Below are 18,064 nucleotides of genomic sequence, written 5' to 3'. Positions count from 1 at the left end.
TGACACTTCCAGTGCAGCGTGTACTTTCTGCAAATTTATTACATTTCTGGCCAGAAAGCCCAATGCAAATTCTAAAGGCCTGTAAATATATTTGGTTATAGCTATATGAAATTACTATAGACGAGCTATGCTACAGCTTGCCCCTCCCCTCCAAAATCACAATAGCTGCAAATGAAGTTCACAATACTGCATAACAACATCTTCTAGAAAAAAAGCATTTAATGTGAATATGACATGCAAATATTAAGACAGGACACCAGACTTCTTTTCTTTCCCTTTCCCACTGGGTGTTTTATTTTATAGCATTTGCATTAGGTAATCAACTGAAACACTTCAACAACAGAAAGCTGGCAGCATAGTACGGAAAATGGAGATTATTTCTCAAACAGCTGTGACAAAATGGTTTCAAGTTGGAATAGTATTGCACAAACGAATCAATTTACGGAGGGTGAGTGGGAGCGAGCATCTTCAACATGGATTGTGAGGAAAAAAGGCACTATTTAGCTGTGTGTGTTTAAAAAGAAAAAAGTCATGAAGCACAATCCATGTTTCTCAAAATTACATTCAGTACTGCTTTAGAAATGCTCACAAACCTGTCTCTTTTTACAGAAGCTACAGAAAGCTGCTGATGCAAATATCAGACAGTACAAGTGTATGAACATTTATAATTATTCTCCAGAAAAGTCTTGGGAAGAGGGCTCTTTCTATAAATACCGCTGCAAAGGTTACATAGTTGCATAGGCTTACAGTAAAGGAAGCATCCATGCAACTAAGCAGCCTTACAGTTTCCTTAAATTTAATCTCTAGTAGTCATAAAATATGCTCTAATTTTGAAGAGCTAAATTGGCAGTGCACTTTAATCAGTCTTTTCCAGTGACTGCTTAAGCAGCACAGTTCAGACAGTCATCTGTACCCCTTTCTGTCATATACACGTTTAGCAACGCCAGGTAAGGTTAATGAAAAATTTTAACAGAATTATAACATAAAATAACTGAATTTTCCCTGATATAAAATAGAACTGCTTTGAGACCATAAATAAGCAAATGTTTATTCCTGGAAAGTAGCTACGTATCTTCACAAAAACTCAGTACCTAGAAAAGGCATTTCAAAGGACCAGGATGGGCTCTCTCCCATATTGTATAGCTATAAATTTTCATGCCTGTTTGAAAATGAAACCATGATCAGCGTACCATTAATAGAGAGACTGCTTGAAAATCAACCCAGAGCAAGCAGGAATGTGCACACAGGACATTCTGCACCCTAGCTTTGTGTCTGGTTACAGATGCACTAACCAAATAAAGAGTGAAATTTTTGTTGCATGGCTGCAGAATTATTATGGGAAGGAGCTAAAACCACTGTTGCTCTCCTGTCAACACTGCCCAGTGCATCACAAATGCTCCAGGCATGCTGTGGTTATGGCTATGTAGTTACCAGCACAGCGGAACCTACCGCCATTATGCTGACATCAAGAGTTTCAATAGGGCTAGAGTTTTGCACAAAGTCTGGGTGTTAATTTTGTACAAAAAGTACAGAACAGTGTAACAAAACCTACTCTCAACTATATATATATATATATATATATGAGCATTTCAGCACCTTTCAAGCGAACTTAGCCCTGCAAAAAGTCAATCTCACTCCTGTGTAGAGACTACAGTGACTTCAGTTAAAAGATCCGTGTTCAGGAGGCTGCATAGTAAGTTTACTGATCATACAACCTGCAACAACAAAAATCCATGTATTGCTGCTTTTCACTGTAAGTCATTAAGGGAAAATACACAAGATAAATTCTGTTTATATACTGTAAAATATTTTTAATACCAACAACTTGGATTGTTTCCATTTTCAAATAGAGTATGCATAGAGCAGGTTATTAAAAATTCTGTAAAGCTCCTTTTCCTAAACTGTCTTTTACGAAATCCAAGTTTGATAGTTCTGAATTCAAAGGATTCTAAAAAGTTCACAGTTGACTTAACAGTTACACTAGATATAAAAGTAGACAGTCTTGATTCCTTCTGTGTTCCACAACAACAACATTTTCAGAGTATATCTGGAATTAATACCTCTCTAATTGTAGCTACCATTTTTAAAAAATATTCCTAAAATTCTTGTTTGTCTCAACCCTGTCAGTTTACAGCACAGAACACGAAGTGATATCTGATTAAATAAAATGTGTTTTCTTGTATGAGCTATGAAAAATATATTGCTTTTTTAAAAGTAAAAAAAATTTGCATTGTTCTGTTATTTTTGTTACTGAAGACTCATAATTAAGAAATTCTAAATCCTGGAAGGAAAAAAAAGAAACACAACTTTTAAAATTGCTTACAGAATAGAGGAGGTTTCTGTAGACCCTACTGAAATCAGTAGAAGTTTTGCCTATTGTTTTCTTGTCAAGACAGAAGCATTTGTCTACATACCTATTTCATTACTTAGATGAATATTTTATGTTTTCACTCAGTAGATTCTTCTGCTCTCTTAGAGGTGCTCTTCCGAAAATTCTGAAGGAGACTCAAGAAGGTAAACTGATCCAAATTATTCTGAAGGAGAACAACATAGTCAAAATAAAATCTAACATAAAACTATCACTGAATGGGTAATCTTTCCTGGATTATAAATATCCAATTTATTTCAAAAAAGTTACTGCTTTGTTATGGAATTTTTTAGATCTCAATTAGCTACTTCTTGTGTATGACTCCTCAGTTCCTTTCTTTAGGTAGGAAACATGTCTTCGTGTGTGACCTAACACATCCTATGTTGGCATTATTAATGATGTCAGTAGACAAGAACTAGAACAGGAAAACTTATGCATGGTTCATGCTATATAAATGGTAAGCTATCAGAAGGAACTTCCCTGATTATTTGGGAAGAACAAAGAGAGATCTATTTTTAAAATTCAAAAGGAAAAATCCAAGAAAACAAAGAAAATGAAAGATGTACTTGATAGTCTCTCATTATCCTCTTTGTAATTGGGCTGTTGCTTTTGGCTGCAGATATCCAGTTCACAGACCATTTTCCATTTCCTTTGTTTTCATTACAAGAACAAGCTGGTTAAAGAAACTCCACTTGGTAATTTTAAACTAAGCCTTCAGCATCATCCCTTAGGAATTTAAACCTTTACCACCATTCCTTACTCTGTCTCCTCAGTGCGTTCCCCCATCAAATCCTGTGAAAAGCACTTTAAGAAAAGGCAGGTGTAAGATGTGTAAATACTCAGATCTTTAGAAAATTCAATAGGAAACAAATCTTGTAGTTCACCACTGCCATTTGCTATAACGCAGTGGCCCCAAACATCTGTTCTCAAATTTCAATTTACTTCATCTACCAGGTGTTTCACATTGTTAATAATAGCAACTCACAAATTTACAATAGTCACATAAGGCAGTTACATAAATACAATTATGTCAGTCAAGTTCACTGCATCTTTCTCAACCAGACTACACACGACATTTTTCTTCTTGTCCTCTTACCATAATAAAAGGATGAAGACTACATTTCTGTAAAGAGAATCCCTGGACAACATTCTGGTATTGAAGTCAGAGAGGTCACTGAAGTGCATTTCAGCAATGTCCAACAGTTAACTCAACCAGGAAGTAGATGTGATGTTTTTCACTTCACACATAACAGAATTGGTGCAAAAATCCCACTTTAAACTAGTTACTTTAAACCTTTTGGTCCAAATACATAAAATAAGCAGTATTTACAGCATTTTACTCCTTTTGTAAATGCAATGCTTTAAAACACGTTATAAAGCACCTTAGTAAAAATATTCTACAGATAAAAGTATCGAAGTAGTAGGAAAACCCTAACCATACCACAGCTCACTAATGGAGTCATAATATGGATTCACCAATACCTCAGCTTACAATTATTACAAAGAATCCATGGAGAAACTTAATACTGAATTTACGATTTTTGTACCACTGTGTAAGAATCAACTAGAACTGCAGACAATACCAACTTCCTTTGCAGTATTCCCAACCTCAGTCAGTGGTGGTGGGGATAAAAAACAAAACAAAACCCCCACTTCTCTGACTTCTTCTTCTTTAACTTTTTACAATATTAATGTGGAAATGATGTTTTAACACTAATGATTAGTTGTAATTTTTTAATAAAACCACATATATAAATATGGGCAATTCCAGCAGCAGCAGTATTTCTCAGCAGAACATGATTAACCATCCCAATTAAGATCATGTGACATGATTCACAAAAACAAAGCACAGATGTCAACCAGTTATTAACACTACTCATATTGTTTACAACCAAAATTTCCATGTTGAAAGCTGGGAAAAATTATTTCCTCTTCACAGAAGTATAAATGAAAATAAATTGTTCTGAAAATTAAAAAGAGCATCAACAGAAGCATTTTTTGTTTGTTTATATTTTCAACTAGAACTGCTGTGTATTAATTGCTCCAAATTAAAGTGTAGATTTCTTCAGGTAAAGGATATTAACTCCCACTGAAAGTATTACTTAGATAAAAGAAATGAAGCCTTTGCTTCTGGGTTACCAACATAGTTAGCCAGTATCCAACGCCCTGGAGGTGATCCACAGCCCACTTTTTTTCAGATCTATGAAGAAATGTCTTGGAGGTCTACAAGCAATCTAGTTTCCATGGCTGAGGACTAAAATGAGAATGTGACCAAAGATTTAGGTCCATAAATCTAACAGTATAGTGTTCTTAGTTTGATTTAGGGTAAATCTTTTCATAGAAAAAGTTCTGAGCCAGAATATACAATTCTCCATCTTTTTCCCGAACTGCATGTGCTCTGACAAACTGAAATTGCTCCAGTGCAAATTCATAGAACTCATTCTCCATTTTCCAGATTTCAGATTGTTGTAGCTTGGCAATAGTTTCTTTTGTGGGAAGTTTTTTCTCAGTTGTTTTCCTAAGATGAGACTTCTTTCCTAAATGCAGAATGAAAGCAGTAACTTCACTTTAAAGTTCACGTGATTAAAAAATGTTTACAGTCCTTTTATTTACAGAGTTTTATACTCTCAGCATGTTGATAAACTGCATTAGAAGTGACAGAATTTAATCCAGAATTTATTAACATAACACGTGGGGTTGGAAAATTGCAGTTTCTCTCACTAAATGTTAATGAATTTTGCATCAGTTCTTTCAATTCTTCCTCCTTACTCTAATAAACCCAGGGAATGAACACTTCATTTAAGGAACAAGATTACTCCACATAATGTACTTGGAGCAAGATTGGTCTTTCAAAGTTAATTATTTAGATGTTAATCTGGTATCAAATGTTAAGAATTTTAAAAACTACAGAACAAGACACTTCTTCCATGAGACAAAAATTTTCCTTAAGAAGTGCTCCCTGTTGCTCTGTAATAAACTTGTTAATACTACACATCTAGGCTCTATACATCAGACCATTTTCTCCCCCTATTTGCAGATAGAAGCCCTGCTAAGATGGACCTTTTCTTCATCATCAGTTGCATGGCCAGCTCCTAGAAACTGAGCTACTAGCTATATAACAAATGTCTTATTACAACCCCAGGAAGATAAAGATGTACTTGGGCCTCTGTATCCTTTGGGCCTTTTTGCACAGACAACCAGGTTGTACCAAGCCCAGTTAATTTCAGCAGGGCTTCTGAAAAAATGGAAATCTGCCACCTCCAGCCATTTTACAAAACTGAAGCCCCTACAAGACCTTTGAAAATGTTCTGATAAACACTTGTCACAATTTTTTAAGCGTGGTATACCTACACAACTACCTTTACTCCAACCTTAAATATTTACAATTTGTGTAAAGCAGGAAGATACCTGGACTGCCTTCAAAAATTTGTGTTTAGAGTCTTTTAAAGAGTTTATCTCTTCTGTAGGAACATCAGCCAACTGAGAGGCAACAGAGACTCAAAACAATTCATCTAGGTCTAAATAACTGACATTAAAAGAAGTGATACAAGGATGAAAAATCCATGGAATCCATGGAAATCAACCATTTAAATACCTGTCCGGTACAATTCTGTGGCACCCCTGAAGAACCGGGGCAAAGCTGCCTCCAATAACATGATAAAGTCTTCAAGCTCTTCAGTAACTCCCACTAGGAAGTATTCATTAATCAGATTGTATTTGGCTTGTTCCAAAGCCCATCTGCTTCCCACATTCCTAAAATGACAGAGAACAATTACAGCAAGTTCTGATGTCAGCCAACAATCCTTGATCCCTAGATGGAGATTACTTCATAACAGGACATTTGTATAGGAAAGGCAAGACTCATTTCAAGTTATAACCATTCCTAACTTCATTCCCCTTTCCAGTTTTTCACATCGGTGTTCTTATCTAAAAGTTTAACTCCTCTAGTTATTTTGACTAATAATTCATCCACAAATACGTGTATATCCACCATGTGTACATATGGTTACTGTCTCTATTAATGCAATTTTTGGAGAATTTACATTTTCTCAATGTCAATACTCAGTCTCCACTTTCACATTAGATACCAGAAATGGTTATGGTAAGAAAACACCTTCCCTTTTGCATCCTACAAGCATAATTCTGAACTAGAAAGTCATTGCACTTAATGGGAGGACTTCCCTACTTAACAAGCAGAAATAAAATGGACATTTTTAACTCCTTTTTGCAACTCTCTAGAGTTCTTTCTTTCTGGGCTTCTCCCTCTGGCCCAGGTTTATATAGGTCTGACCAACAGGCACTGAAAGAGGAGCTCCAAAAGGGCCATTTAGTTTGCTTATGTTTGGATGAACAGTACCTTTGACAAATAATTGCCCTTGATTTCACTCAGAATCCTTCAAATCATCTATGCCCTTTTAATTATTTTTCTTTTTGTTTTCTAAAGAGTTTTTTTAAAGTCTGTGCCATTGTTATAAAACATACTGCATTGACAAATAGACCCTATTTGCTTTTGTTTTGGTTTCTACTAAGTAGCATTGACTACTGGATGTCTGCTAAAGGTTTAAGAAAATAAATTTATCCTGATCTCAATTATTTTATTCTACCCAGAAACTCTAGGAGCTTGAACAAAATATCTCTATTCAGAAAGATGGATATTGTAGTCTGACACAAGAAAAAAATGTCAAGACTCCAAATCTACAAAAATTATTTTTTAAGTTGAAAATATCTGTTTTCCCTCATAGCACTGCTGATATAGTATCCAAACATATTGCTTGTTTAAAGGACTGGAAGACTGTTTCACTAAAATGCATCTTCAAAAGCAAATACATTACTAAAGTACCTGCTGCTGTCCAGTCCCTCACACTTTCCCCAACTGTGCTACATATTCAAATTTGTTAAGTTTAGATTTCAGTGCTGATATACTTGACTAACAACTTAAGCTACATTTATCTCCCTACCAGCATTCAGAGCTGTGGCCACAGAAGAATGGAATTTGAAGCCAAAGTTTCTCTGGAGCACAGTCTGAACCTCCAGCTGCCACACATTCATCAAAGGTCTGGAACAAAGACAAAATTGATTGAGCTGAGCTTTAAAATCTAGTATATGTATCAAACATCGCAACCTGGTTAGTTGCTAAATGTAATGGGACAGAAAAACACAAGAAATTCTGTGAAAGGAAAAAAAAAAAGAGTAAATTTTTCAAGCCTTGCTTTCACACTATTATTAGGAGTAGCTATTCATCTCAGTTAAAACAGTACTTGGAGAGTCTCTTATGATTAGAACTAATGAACAATTTGATCTTACCTGATACATTTGATATACCTTTGATATAACCTTGATAAAGGCTATATGTCAAAACTAGCAAAAACAGTCAGTAAGTGTTGACATCGTTATTTTTCACTTACAAAAGAAGTCACTAAAGATACAGCATCAAATGCCATCAGGATTTGTGTGATACTGGAACAGCTGGATCTTTATACTATAGAACACTGTGCATTTTGTGTTTTAGATTAAACAATGTTCTATTACATTTTAAGTATTATGACAAATAACTGCCATTTCAGATGCTAATTTGGTTTTGGCCATCAGAAGAAGTGAAAGCAAACTGTTCACTGCATAACAGAATATTCCACACAACATCGCTCTAGGTGCATAGATAGCTGTAGCAACACAGAGTTTCAACTGCAGCAACACAGTTACAATAAGCACTCCATTAGCATTGAAAATAATTTGTAAATATTTTACCCAGTCACCATAAAAGAAGTATTTATGACATTTCTAATCAAGATATAAGCCATTACAGGATATTATAGGATAGAGTTAAAAAAAACCCCTAAAAACGATTAAGTGATCACATAGACAACTTCTTAGACTGTTTCATCTGTATAATTACAAGTTTCTGTTCAAAACAACTATGTAAAAATACATTTGCTTAATTATTTGGTGTTAGAACAAGGATAATGTCCTTTGCTTCTCTTTTGAGGTGAATTTCCTGAGAAACTTACTGATACAGGGCAAAAGCAGGGATTAACCTGCAGTGTCTTGGTCCACATTGCACTCTGAGTTTAGAATGGCTCATACATGTCACATATCACAGATAAAAGTGCAGCTTAACTAGTAAAACAAGACATTGGTATGCTTTCTCTAGCACAGTTCTCTAGAGAAATTCTGCACTGATCTATCATGAGTACTTTATAACATCAACATTATCTAAGAAATAAATTGTTTAAATGCACCTCCTAACTTACAAATGTATATACTAAATCTGAACTGGCATTTGTCAAAAGAAAGACTTCTTTGCTTATACCTGAAGGTTATTTTATAGTTAATATGCAAAAGCAAGTAATTTTCTAAGCAAGATGAAATAGGACACATCTCCTTCCCCACTTCCTCTTATATACACTTACCTTGACTACTCCATCCAGAGATTCTATAATAATATGCACTTGTCTTTACAGACTGTTCTTAGAGCCAAGCTATCTATAACTTTGGAAGCACAAGGCTATAGAAAGAAAATGAATGAAGAATTCTTCCATATAAATGCTGTGGTATGGACTGGGAGGGGGTGAAGGTGTAGAGTATGTTGAGATTCCTTTCCGCTTAATAAAGGAACAATTGACTTCCATTAGAAAGATTGCATTTCTGACCTTCCCTACTTTTCATTTGAAGAGCTCTTAGTGAATCTACTATAATACAGATTAGAAAAGATATCAGTGTTATAGACACTGTGATTGGGTCAATCCATTTTTGAGCTTACTGAATTTTATATCTAATGTATGTAAAACTGACACCATCTATATATGTACATTTTTTTTGGAAACACCATGGAAAAATAGCATTACCTGATTTAAATGAAAGAAACCTTAAAACTTGGCATAGCAAATCAATTTCACTTCAAATGAACTAGAGATGCTTACAGGACAAGTTAAATCTGTATGGCAACAACTAAGTCTTGGACCTAAATGAAGTGGTATGATAGTGACAAAATGAAAAAAAGCATCTTTAATAAAAAAGAAAATTATTAATGCAATGCATTACAAACATAAATAGGAATGCATTTCAAGTTCTTCCAGCAAATCAGGGCTTACAGTGCGGTCTACTAAGCAGTAGCATTAGGGACTTTGGCTTAAAGTTTCCCAGTGACTACCTAACAAGGCTGTTTGGATTGTAGTTCAAAACTAAACCAACATGGTTAAATTTCACTCTTTTTAATAAGTATTAAGTCCTATAAACAGCTTGGACTTGGTAGCATGGTCAGCTTTCCAACTCATTGATCTTCATCAGGAAGGAATTCCACTGGCCAAATCATGCTCCTCATGAAAAGGAACAAAATAGGTTACAAAAGATGAGATCCTATCTCTCTTTTTTAAAAAGCCTTTATGATACCATATCACCAAACCATTTCTGTAGTCAGTTCTATGAAGATACATTTTTTAAGCTTAATTTCAATTTGTTCTGCTTGAAGCTTTTCTCTACCTATGCTGTAGGACGTCTGGACAAACTGACATGCAGTAGCTGAAGATGGCGCCAAAACCTAAATAACAGAGGAGCAGTTAGTTATCAACTGAAAAGAGGAATGGTCTGTTCCCAAGATTTAAAAAACACTGTTTGGATGGGGGTGAAATCACACAAAATGATTAGTCACATTTATTAGTTGTTATGGTGTTTATAGGCTAAGCTGTATTCAGTGTGATTTCTGCTTAGTTATTCTTTCAATGTTTCTTGGTATTCGCACAGTGCTACACTAAATTGTCAACATTACAGAAAAATTTCATCAGTTTAAGAAAATACTGCCACTGAAATTTTAAAAAGTGTTTGGCTCTGTAAAGTACAAAAACCCCTTACATTTTATAACTATAGTTTTATAAACTATATTCATATACTTAATACCCTACTTTTCTTCCTGATTGAAGAAAAGACTAAAGCAACATTCTCCAACAAATGTCTTACTGCAAACCATGACAGTGGACATATAAATTCTTTCTGGAATAAATATAATGTGGAGTCCAAATAATGTTGCCATTCTGAAACTGTATTAGTAATCAAGGTTTGAATATGCTAACCTGAACTACTCCTATAGCCACCCAAGACAGACAGAGGAAGTATAATGTACAATTCATACCCCATAGTTTTCAAGCAGATTCTTTATACAATTCCATTGCAATATCTACATTAAAAAAAAGGGGTTGCTAATTATAAAAAAAAAACCCCAAACCGTCATTGCCAAAGCATCAGCAGTTCTACAGGTTTTGGTGAAAAAATGTATCTCGGTCTTCAACAAGAATCATAGAATCACAGAATGGTTTGGGTTGAAAGGGACCTTAAAGATCACCTAGTTCCAACCCCCCTGCCATGGGCAGGGACACCTTCCACTAGACCAGGTTGCTCAAAGCCCCGTCCAACCTGGCCTTGAACACTGCCAGGGAGGGGGCAGCCACAGCTTCTCTGGGCAACCTGTGCCAGTGTCTCACCACCCTCACAGTAAAGAACTTACATAGGAGAAGCTTATCTTGATAGTTACAACTCTGGATACCTGAAAATGTTTTTTAACAAATTGCAACATAAAGTGAATTTATAAGGTTACAAAGAACATACTTAATGTTACACTCTGGTCCAGTATGGACATGAAGGGGAGACTATAACTTACAAAGCCACCATCATCACCAAGGCTGATACAAGAACTAGTCAGCTTTTATCAGGACATTTTTAAAAACTGTTTTCACATTCCTTTTGGTAAGAACAACATATATAATAAAGCATACGTTACCTTTTTATCCCCCTGTTTTCGCCTCCGTAGCCCTGGTCTGTAATCGTCTCCAAAGCGCAGAAAGTAATAGTAAGAAACTAGTCGTTCTATAGGATCTCTTATGACATTTATGTAAATTGGTTTCTTTTTAACACCAAATCTAAAGTGAAAGAGGAAAAAATGTCTTTTAAAGGCCAAATCAAAGCTTCTCATCTAATACTGAAAAGCCTGTCTCTATTGATACACTGGAAATCTATGTACAGAGAAGATGACGGTGAAAGGAAGTTTAATGATCACTTCCTCTCATCCTCATATCCAGTGTGTATGTGGATGTGAAAGTCAGTTCAATTTCAGTTTCCTAGCATTGTGATTTTAATTTTTTTTTATTAGAGAAACAGACAAAACCAATATATTCTCACACAATAGATACTAAAAATGTTTATACAACCATCCTGACTCTAAAAATGCCTTAACTAGTCTAGCAGCCACATATATGTTTATAACAAGTGCAATGAAGTTTGATATCGAGTTTCTGTCCTCCTGAACTGTGCTATGCAATGCTGCAAGTGGTTTTCCTTGCAGGTCTCCAGTTGTCAGAGACATGAACTCTAACAGAAGGAAGACAGAGCTCAGAGCCCATCCATTACCTGGGTTGAATCCATATGGCTATGCTTATTAAATATAACCCTAGGACAGTATCTGTAACTGTATTAACTTCTCTATCTAAAGATATAAAATGTTTCCTTAGACATTTACCCTAAGCAAATGTGGATTTACTGTGGTACAAACAGGAAGCTTGAAATGAGGTAGTAAGCTCATAGGACGCATGGAAGATTTAAATCACCAGAACTGTTTTGTGCAAACGCTACTCTTCAACGATCTACATTCAAGACAGCTTTTACAGTATGTTTCTCAGTTTTATCTTCTTTTCCATTTCAGACACTACTGTAGCAAATAAACATGGTATCCAAACATTAAAGAGGTTATATCACAACAGAAATTGCAAGTGTGTTAAGTGCCCTGAAGTAAAGCTAGGAGCTCCTCTGTTCCCATGCAAACTGGGAAAGTGTTCTGCATTGACAGAGGGCCATTCAAGCCTCCTAGCTTGGCTAAAACATAGAGTGCTTGTATTTTAAGATGCAGTACCATTACTGTTAAAGTGGTACTCTGTAAATTATAATACCAGCTAAGTTGAAAAGCTGAAGAACAGAAACATAGAATAAGCAACAGAAAAAGAAGTTAGAAAAAAACAATTAAAAGGCATTACTTTGGCAAATGACCAGAACTACAGATACAGAAATTCTTAAAGGCTACAGAAAGAGCAATTGATTTTTCAGATGTTGCCAGGAGAGTACCAAAGACTAGCAGTTAAAGGTGGCATTGCTGACATCTGTCTATGCCAGCTCCTACTCCCCTAAGTCTGCAAAATAGGAGTGTGTGAATCTTTCAAGCATTTTGATGCCCAGTGCTGTCTTTGAACTGCACCCTCTTTCAGGTCCACTGAGTGCCTCGGACATGCAGGTGTGTCCCCTTCTACAGACTCTACTGCAAGTGCTGTATAAAGCTACAACAAATCATTCTGATACAGTAGCAGCCTCAACAAATAATATGTATCTGTGGGTTAAATAAGGTGTCAAAGCCCTTGGAAATGTTTGTGCTGGATTGTACATTCAGATGGATTTGCACATGATCTCACAAAACTAGCTTCAGTTACAATAACAAAAGCCACTTACTATTGTAACTTCATTAATAATGCTAATGATTTGGCAATTGCATTGTCAAAGAACTTTTTTCCAACTGTTTACCAGGGAAAATAGAGAATAAGGGTGGATCAGAAATTAAAACAGAGGAAAAAAAACCCCTTTTATTACTGTAATTTCTACATGGATGGGTTGTTATAACCTGTCCTCAATAATGTAAGACATTAACTGAATCCAGTAGTTTAAGCTACAGCATAATTTAAGAGGTACTTCTGGTATTTGACAGTGGACCCAAGTCTGATGTCTGCATATAAAGCAGGTATGGACTTTTTTGAAATATTTTACACTTCTCATCTACAAGAACATACCTCACAATCTTAAAAGTGTGGGCCTTGTCAAGCACAACCAGAGCATTCAATATATTATTTTAATAATGAAAACCCAAAGTATGAGAAAGCAAGCTGCTGTGGGAAAAGAATAAATCATTTACATGAAAGGATAACAAACAACAAACACAAGGATAACACAGTCCTGGAAGGAAGATGCAGGTGAAAGAAATCTGTGAAATTGCTTAGATGCTTTCTAGACGTAAAATAATTATTTTTAAAAGTTCCAGTATCTGAAAATATTCTCAGCTTTATGAAGTCAGTAATGTATAAAATAACACTCACCTTTGCTGTTCCAGAAAACTGTTATTCAGTTCAAGGCTTTACTAATGTTGCAGCATTTAAAGTTTAAAAAGGCAGAAAGGAAGCTAATGAAAGTTGATACATTTTATTTTACTGATTGATTTTCAATTAAGACTTCTTGCCTGTTACTCTGTGTAAACTTCAAGCTTTTACTTGGTGCCATTGGTAACTTCCAGCTACTACTGTAGCTTTTAGCATTTTCTATTATATAATATACTGCTCTGGGAATCTATGATGATCTCACTTCCCCTTCTCATTCTTTGTAATAAAAAGCTAGAATTAAAAATCAATGTACATAACAAAATGAATAATTAAAAGCAATGACTAATCAAAAGAAATTCTTACATACAAAGCCATCATTTCACTAAATAAATGTTTTAATACACAGGAATATAATATTACTCAGGAGTGACCACCAGCAAGAGGTAAAAGTAGTGGTTACTATTGTTTGTGCAGTCACATATGCTGAGATCTGAAAATTCCGCTTTCAATTTTAAACCATTTTCTGCATGCTGCAAGTACAAGATGAAGCACTGCCTAGTAAGCATCTTAAGCAAAACTGACTTGCCTGTTCAAGGGGAGGTTTCACAAGACTGAGCTACTAAGGGTCACTGCCTTAGATACAGAAGCAAAAATAAGACAAAAAAGAAACACATGGAACTGGGAATATAGATATGATCCTGAACCTTTGAAGTCACTGGGAGGATTTTGACCTCATTTTCTCTTAAATTAATTTTATAAGTAGCAGGATTTAACTCCTCAAGAATTATTTCAATGCTTTTTACAGCAAGTTAAATTATTATCGGCTAGAAAACTGCTTTAAAAATATAACTTTTAATATTTTGATAAACTGTAAAGTGATACTCTGATAGAGAAGAACTACATAACTTAAGAGGCAGGTGGTATTACTTGTTACATAAAACATATTTGAGAACAGGTATCTTAAACTTTTCAGAACAGGAAGCCAATCCTAAGGCAGAATTGCCAGTGTTCCAGAGAAAACCAGAATTTTCAGTAAAACACACTTGTAATTCAGACAAGGGATACTAAACCTAGAATATAAATAGTTTTGAAATGAGACTCAGCTACATTTTATCATGCAAAAAGACAAGAGAAAACTGTGAAAATCAAAACTAAATATTGCTCATCATAGGAATTTCAGTGTGTGAATTTTTCAAAACTGCAGTTGTCTTTCATCACTAGACTTTTATCACTAGAGGGCACTAATATCCCAGCTGGATCCAAGCAACTTAAGCTACTATGCTACTCAACAGATAAATCTAAGTGTAACATACTTTGCAAAGTCCAAATAAGATATATGTCCATGGTAAAATCCTGGTTTCATTTCCTTCCAGGAAGTCACATTCTTTACAAATCGGACCTGTAAAAGTAGACAGCAGAAAGTGTTTCAGTACAGCTGGAACACATTAAGTTTCCCCATACATGGTGTTTTCTGGTTTGTAAGTAAAATCTCATAAATGCATTATAAAAAAAAGTCTATTTTGACTATTACCAAAGAATTTGTGCCAGCTAAAATAGACTTTTCTGCAAGCCAACAGATGACTCATTTTAGATAATCACAATTTAATGATCAGAAACTAAACAAAAGCAAAATACAGCAATCAGAAGGGCAATTCAAGGAAAGCTACCACAAAAACATTAGCAAGACAAACATTTAAATTTTTGTCAGTCCCTTTTATTTGTAATTTAAACGGAATGTGGAATTCCCTCAGCAATAAGTAGAAATGCTTTGATGGAATTGTCTCATCTGTATTTAGTCCCTCAAATAAAAGTGTACCAGTAAAAGCATGTTCTTAGACCTGTTTTACTGGGACATAAGAAACAAATCTGGTGGTTCATTTGCTGCCCCATCCCAAAATGCAATGCATGAGTAATCCAGAAATTTTATAAATGTATACACTGTAAATTAGATCTATAGTTTACCATTTTGAACAGTTACCTTAAACATAACATTTCAGTGAAACTTCCATGTTAAAGCATGAAGTAGCCCTTAAACAAGGGCTGATAAAGCAGTTTTTGGCAAACTTCACAAAAATAGGTATAGCTTTACATTTCAAAGAACAAAATAAGATACACACCCCAAACCAGAAAGTATGATCAAATTAAGTGGGACATGCAAATCCTGATATAGCTTGGCTTTATTAGATGAACAGAATATTTTAACATCAAATCATTTAACTCTGAATGTTATTTCAAAACTACTGAATTGGATAATAAAGAAAGTGTGACAAATTTTTATTGCCTGAGCTGTCTGACAAGATATGCTGTTTCCAAAGCTGAGAATTAGAAGATAGCGTGTCCTGAACATCTACAATATCTTTTCTGTTATACAGTGACATAGATAACCATGAAGATACAGAAGTGAGACAAGAGAGTCAAAAAAAGGAAAGTTTGAGAGCTCAAGACAACACACTAATATTCTGTAAGGTCTAATGGATTGAGAGCGTCCTGAAACATGGTATTTATTATTTACTATAACCAACCAATTGAGGATTTTAAGAGGCAAGACTGGCCTGCTGCTGTTTCTTCAAATGTGCAAAACTTGCAGTCAAGAGGTTGATACCTTTTATTTATTTCTTCAAACACTGTCTCTTGGACTTTCAGGTAAAAGAAATGCATATTACTTTCAAATAACAGGCAGCATTCATTTTTTCAGCATACAAGTTTCATAGTCTGCAGCATTTCACAATTTAAACCATATATTGCACACAAAAATTGTGGCAAATCTAGCTGAAAAGCACTGTACAATGTTATACAATGATGTTTCATAAACTGCATTGGCTTTCTGTCTGGTTTTGTCCACAGCACAAACTGATAATATATCTATGAGACTTTGAATCCAGTTGAACTACCATTACTGCTACTGAAACAAACCACACTTTCATTGACTGTACCTTTCAGAGAATAATGACAAGATATTTTCAGTGGAAAGACTCAGCTATGAATATTTCTATACCTGTGAAAGAAGCCTCCTAAATGCAAAGTATATATTATCCTCCCTTCCCTTCCCCCAAACCTGAAAATGTTATGGATGGTTGATAGAACTCCACAAGAAAACCAGTTATGCTACCTATTGTGCATAGTGCAGCATGCATATTAAAGTGTACATTTCAGTTACATTTCCATGAACAACCTTTCTGAGGTCTAGTACCAGCCAGACTTCAGTTTCTAATAGACTAGGACTAGACACAGGGAAGTGTTAAGTGCAAAATCCCAAGGGTCAGTTCTGTCTTACATCCCCATGCCACCATCTGGCATCAAACTTCAGATGTTCCAGTAATAGCTAAAAAAAATCCTTTATTGTCTTTGTCTTACAATGTCATTGCCTGCTAAGGAAATAATTTTCACGAACATAGGATCGATGTTCTAGCCTTTTATTAACTTTAACATCAGGCAAGCTAAGAGAAAGCTAGGAAGGTTTTATAAGACAGCTGTGACATTTACATCTGCCTTAAGATAGACCAGCAACAGCTGTGCCCCTGAGAACTTAAGTTTTTAACACCTATAACTTGCCTGCAGGCAAGAGATTATTCCCTACCCCCAACCTTTGCAGCATTCCAAAAATCAGAATTGTTCCAGGTCACAGACAGCCCAATGAGTCTGGATTCACACATTTTAGGGCAGAGATGAATATTGCTTGCTGCTTCATACTGTTAAATATGATCAATTTTATCTTTCTTTTCAGGGCTTAGCAGGTACTGGAGCTTTCAAGAGACCAAGCAAGCTTCTCCATCTGAACCCAACTGAATAAAATTTGAGGTTACTTTAAAAGTTCAGATAGACGTGAATGGAATTCCTGTGAAGTTGTTTCATGGTGCTTTTATATAATCAGCTACAAAGTTGCTTCACAGCCTTTAGTAAGTGAGAAATCAGCTGAGCTTCACTGAATTAAAAAGACAGATCAAACATACTCTGGGGGCGTAAGATGTCCTGAAAGGTAAGTTAAATACATTCAGTTTCTAGGACGATAAGAATTTAAAACAAGTTCTGGTGAGCCAAAAGGGAAAAAAAAAACAAACCCAGCATACTTGGTCTGAGCAAAAAGCCCTGGGAAATCTGTGTGTGCAAACCAAAGTGATGTTGTAAACTGTCATCTCTGTCCACTAACTGCTTCCATCAATCCCTCTTCTCTACAGTCTGAACACACACATACACACCCTCTGCCCCCAAAGGTGGTATGGTCATTACCCTGTGGCCTGGCATCACATGGACTTTTGGATACCAAAGAAACCCCAGCTTTTCACATTGCTATATTCTAGCTTTGTTTGTCAGTTGCTGAACAACAGACTTAAAATTACAAATAACTGGGGAATGAATATCACAAGTCCAGCCTGGAAAGGACACATGAGGATTTTCCATTTGAACTACAAAAAAAAGGGCTCTCAAGTAAGACTGAAGACCAACACAGTGGCCCATTAAAGGAAATCTCAGATTCAGATTTAAAGACCAATCATGATGGGATGACAATCAGAATCCCTCTGCAGGAAGGCACTGGTAGCTTAATTATCCAAATTGCCATAGGAGCTAATAACTTACAGTT

General features: G+C 35.4%; 1 protein-coding gene across 1 annotated transcript in view; it reads right to left on the bottom strand.

Annotated features, from left to right (window-relative positions):
* Positions 1 to 262: 262 nt before the first annotated feature.
* Positions 263 to 18,064, bottom strand: part of HS2ST1 (heparan sulfate 2-O-sulfotransferase 1) — an 86,040-nt gene continuing 68,238 nt past the window's right edge. Inside the window, exons 3-7 of the mRNA XM_074876440.1 lie at positions 14,799 to 14,884; positions 11,136 to 11,274; positions 7,327 to 7,424; positions 5,964 to 6,121; positions 263 to 4,905 (exon numbers count right to left, since the gene is read on the bottom strand). Of these exons, the coding sequence (XP_074732541.1) occupies positions 4,679 to 4,905; positions 5,964 to 6,121; positions 7,327 to 7,424; positions 11,136 to 11,274; positions 14,799 to 14,884 (708 nt within the window). The 3' untranslated portion in view covers positions 263 to 4,678. The remainder of the gene's footprint in view (positions 4,906 to 5,963; positions 6,122 to 7,326; positions 7,425 to 11,135; positions 11,275 to 14,798; positions 14,885 to 18,064) is intronic.

Source organism: Strix uralensis, chromosome 8 (genome assembly GCF_047716275.1).
Source record: "Strix uralensis isolate ZFMK-TIS-50842 chromosome 8, bStrUra1, whole genome shotgun sequence".
Lineage (NCBI taxonomy): Eukaryota > Metazoa > Chordata > Aves > Strigiformes > Strigidae > Strix > Strix uralensis.
The sequence above is the reverse complement of the archived record's forward strand: the minus strand, read 5'-3'. Positions and strand labels throughout refer to the sequence as shown.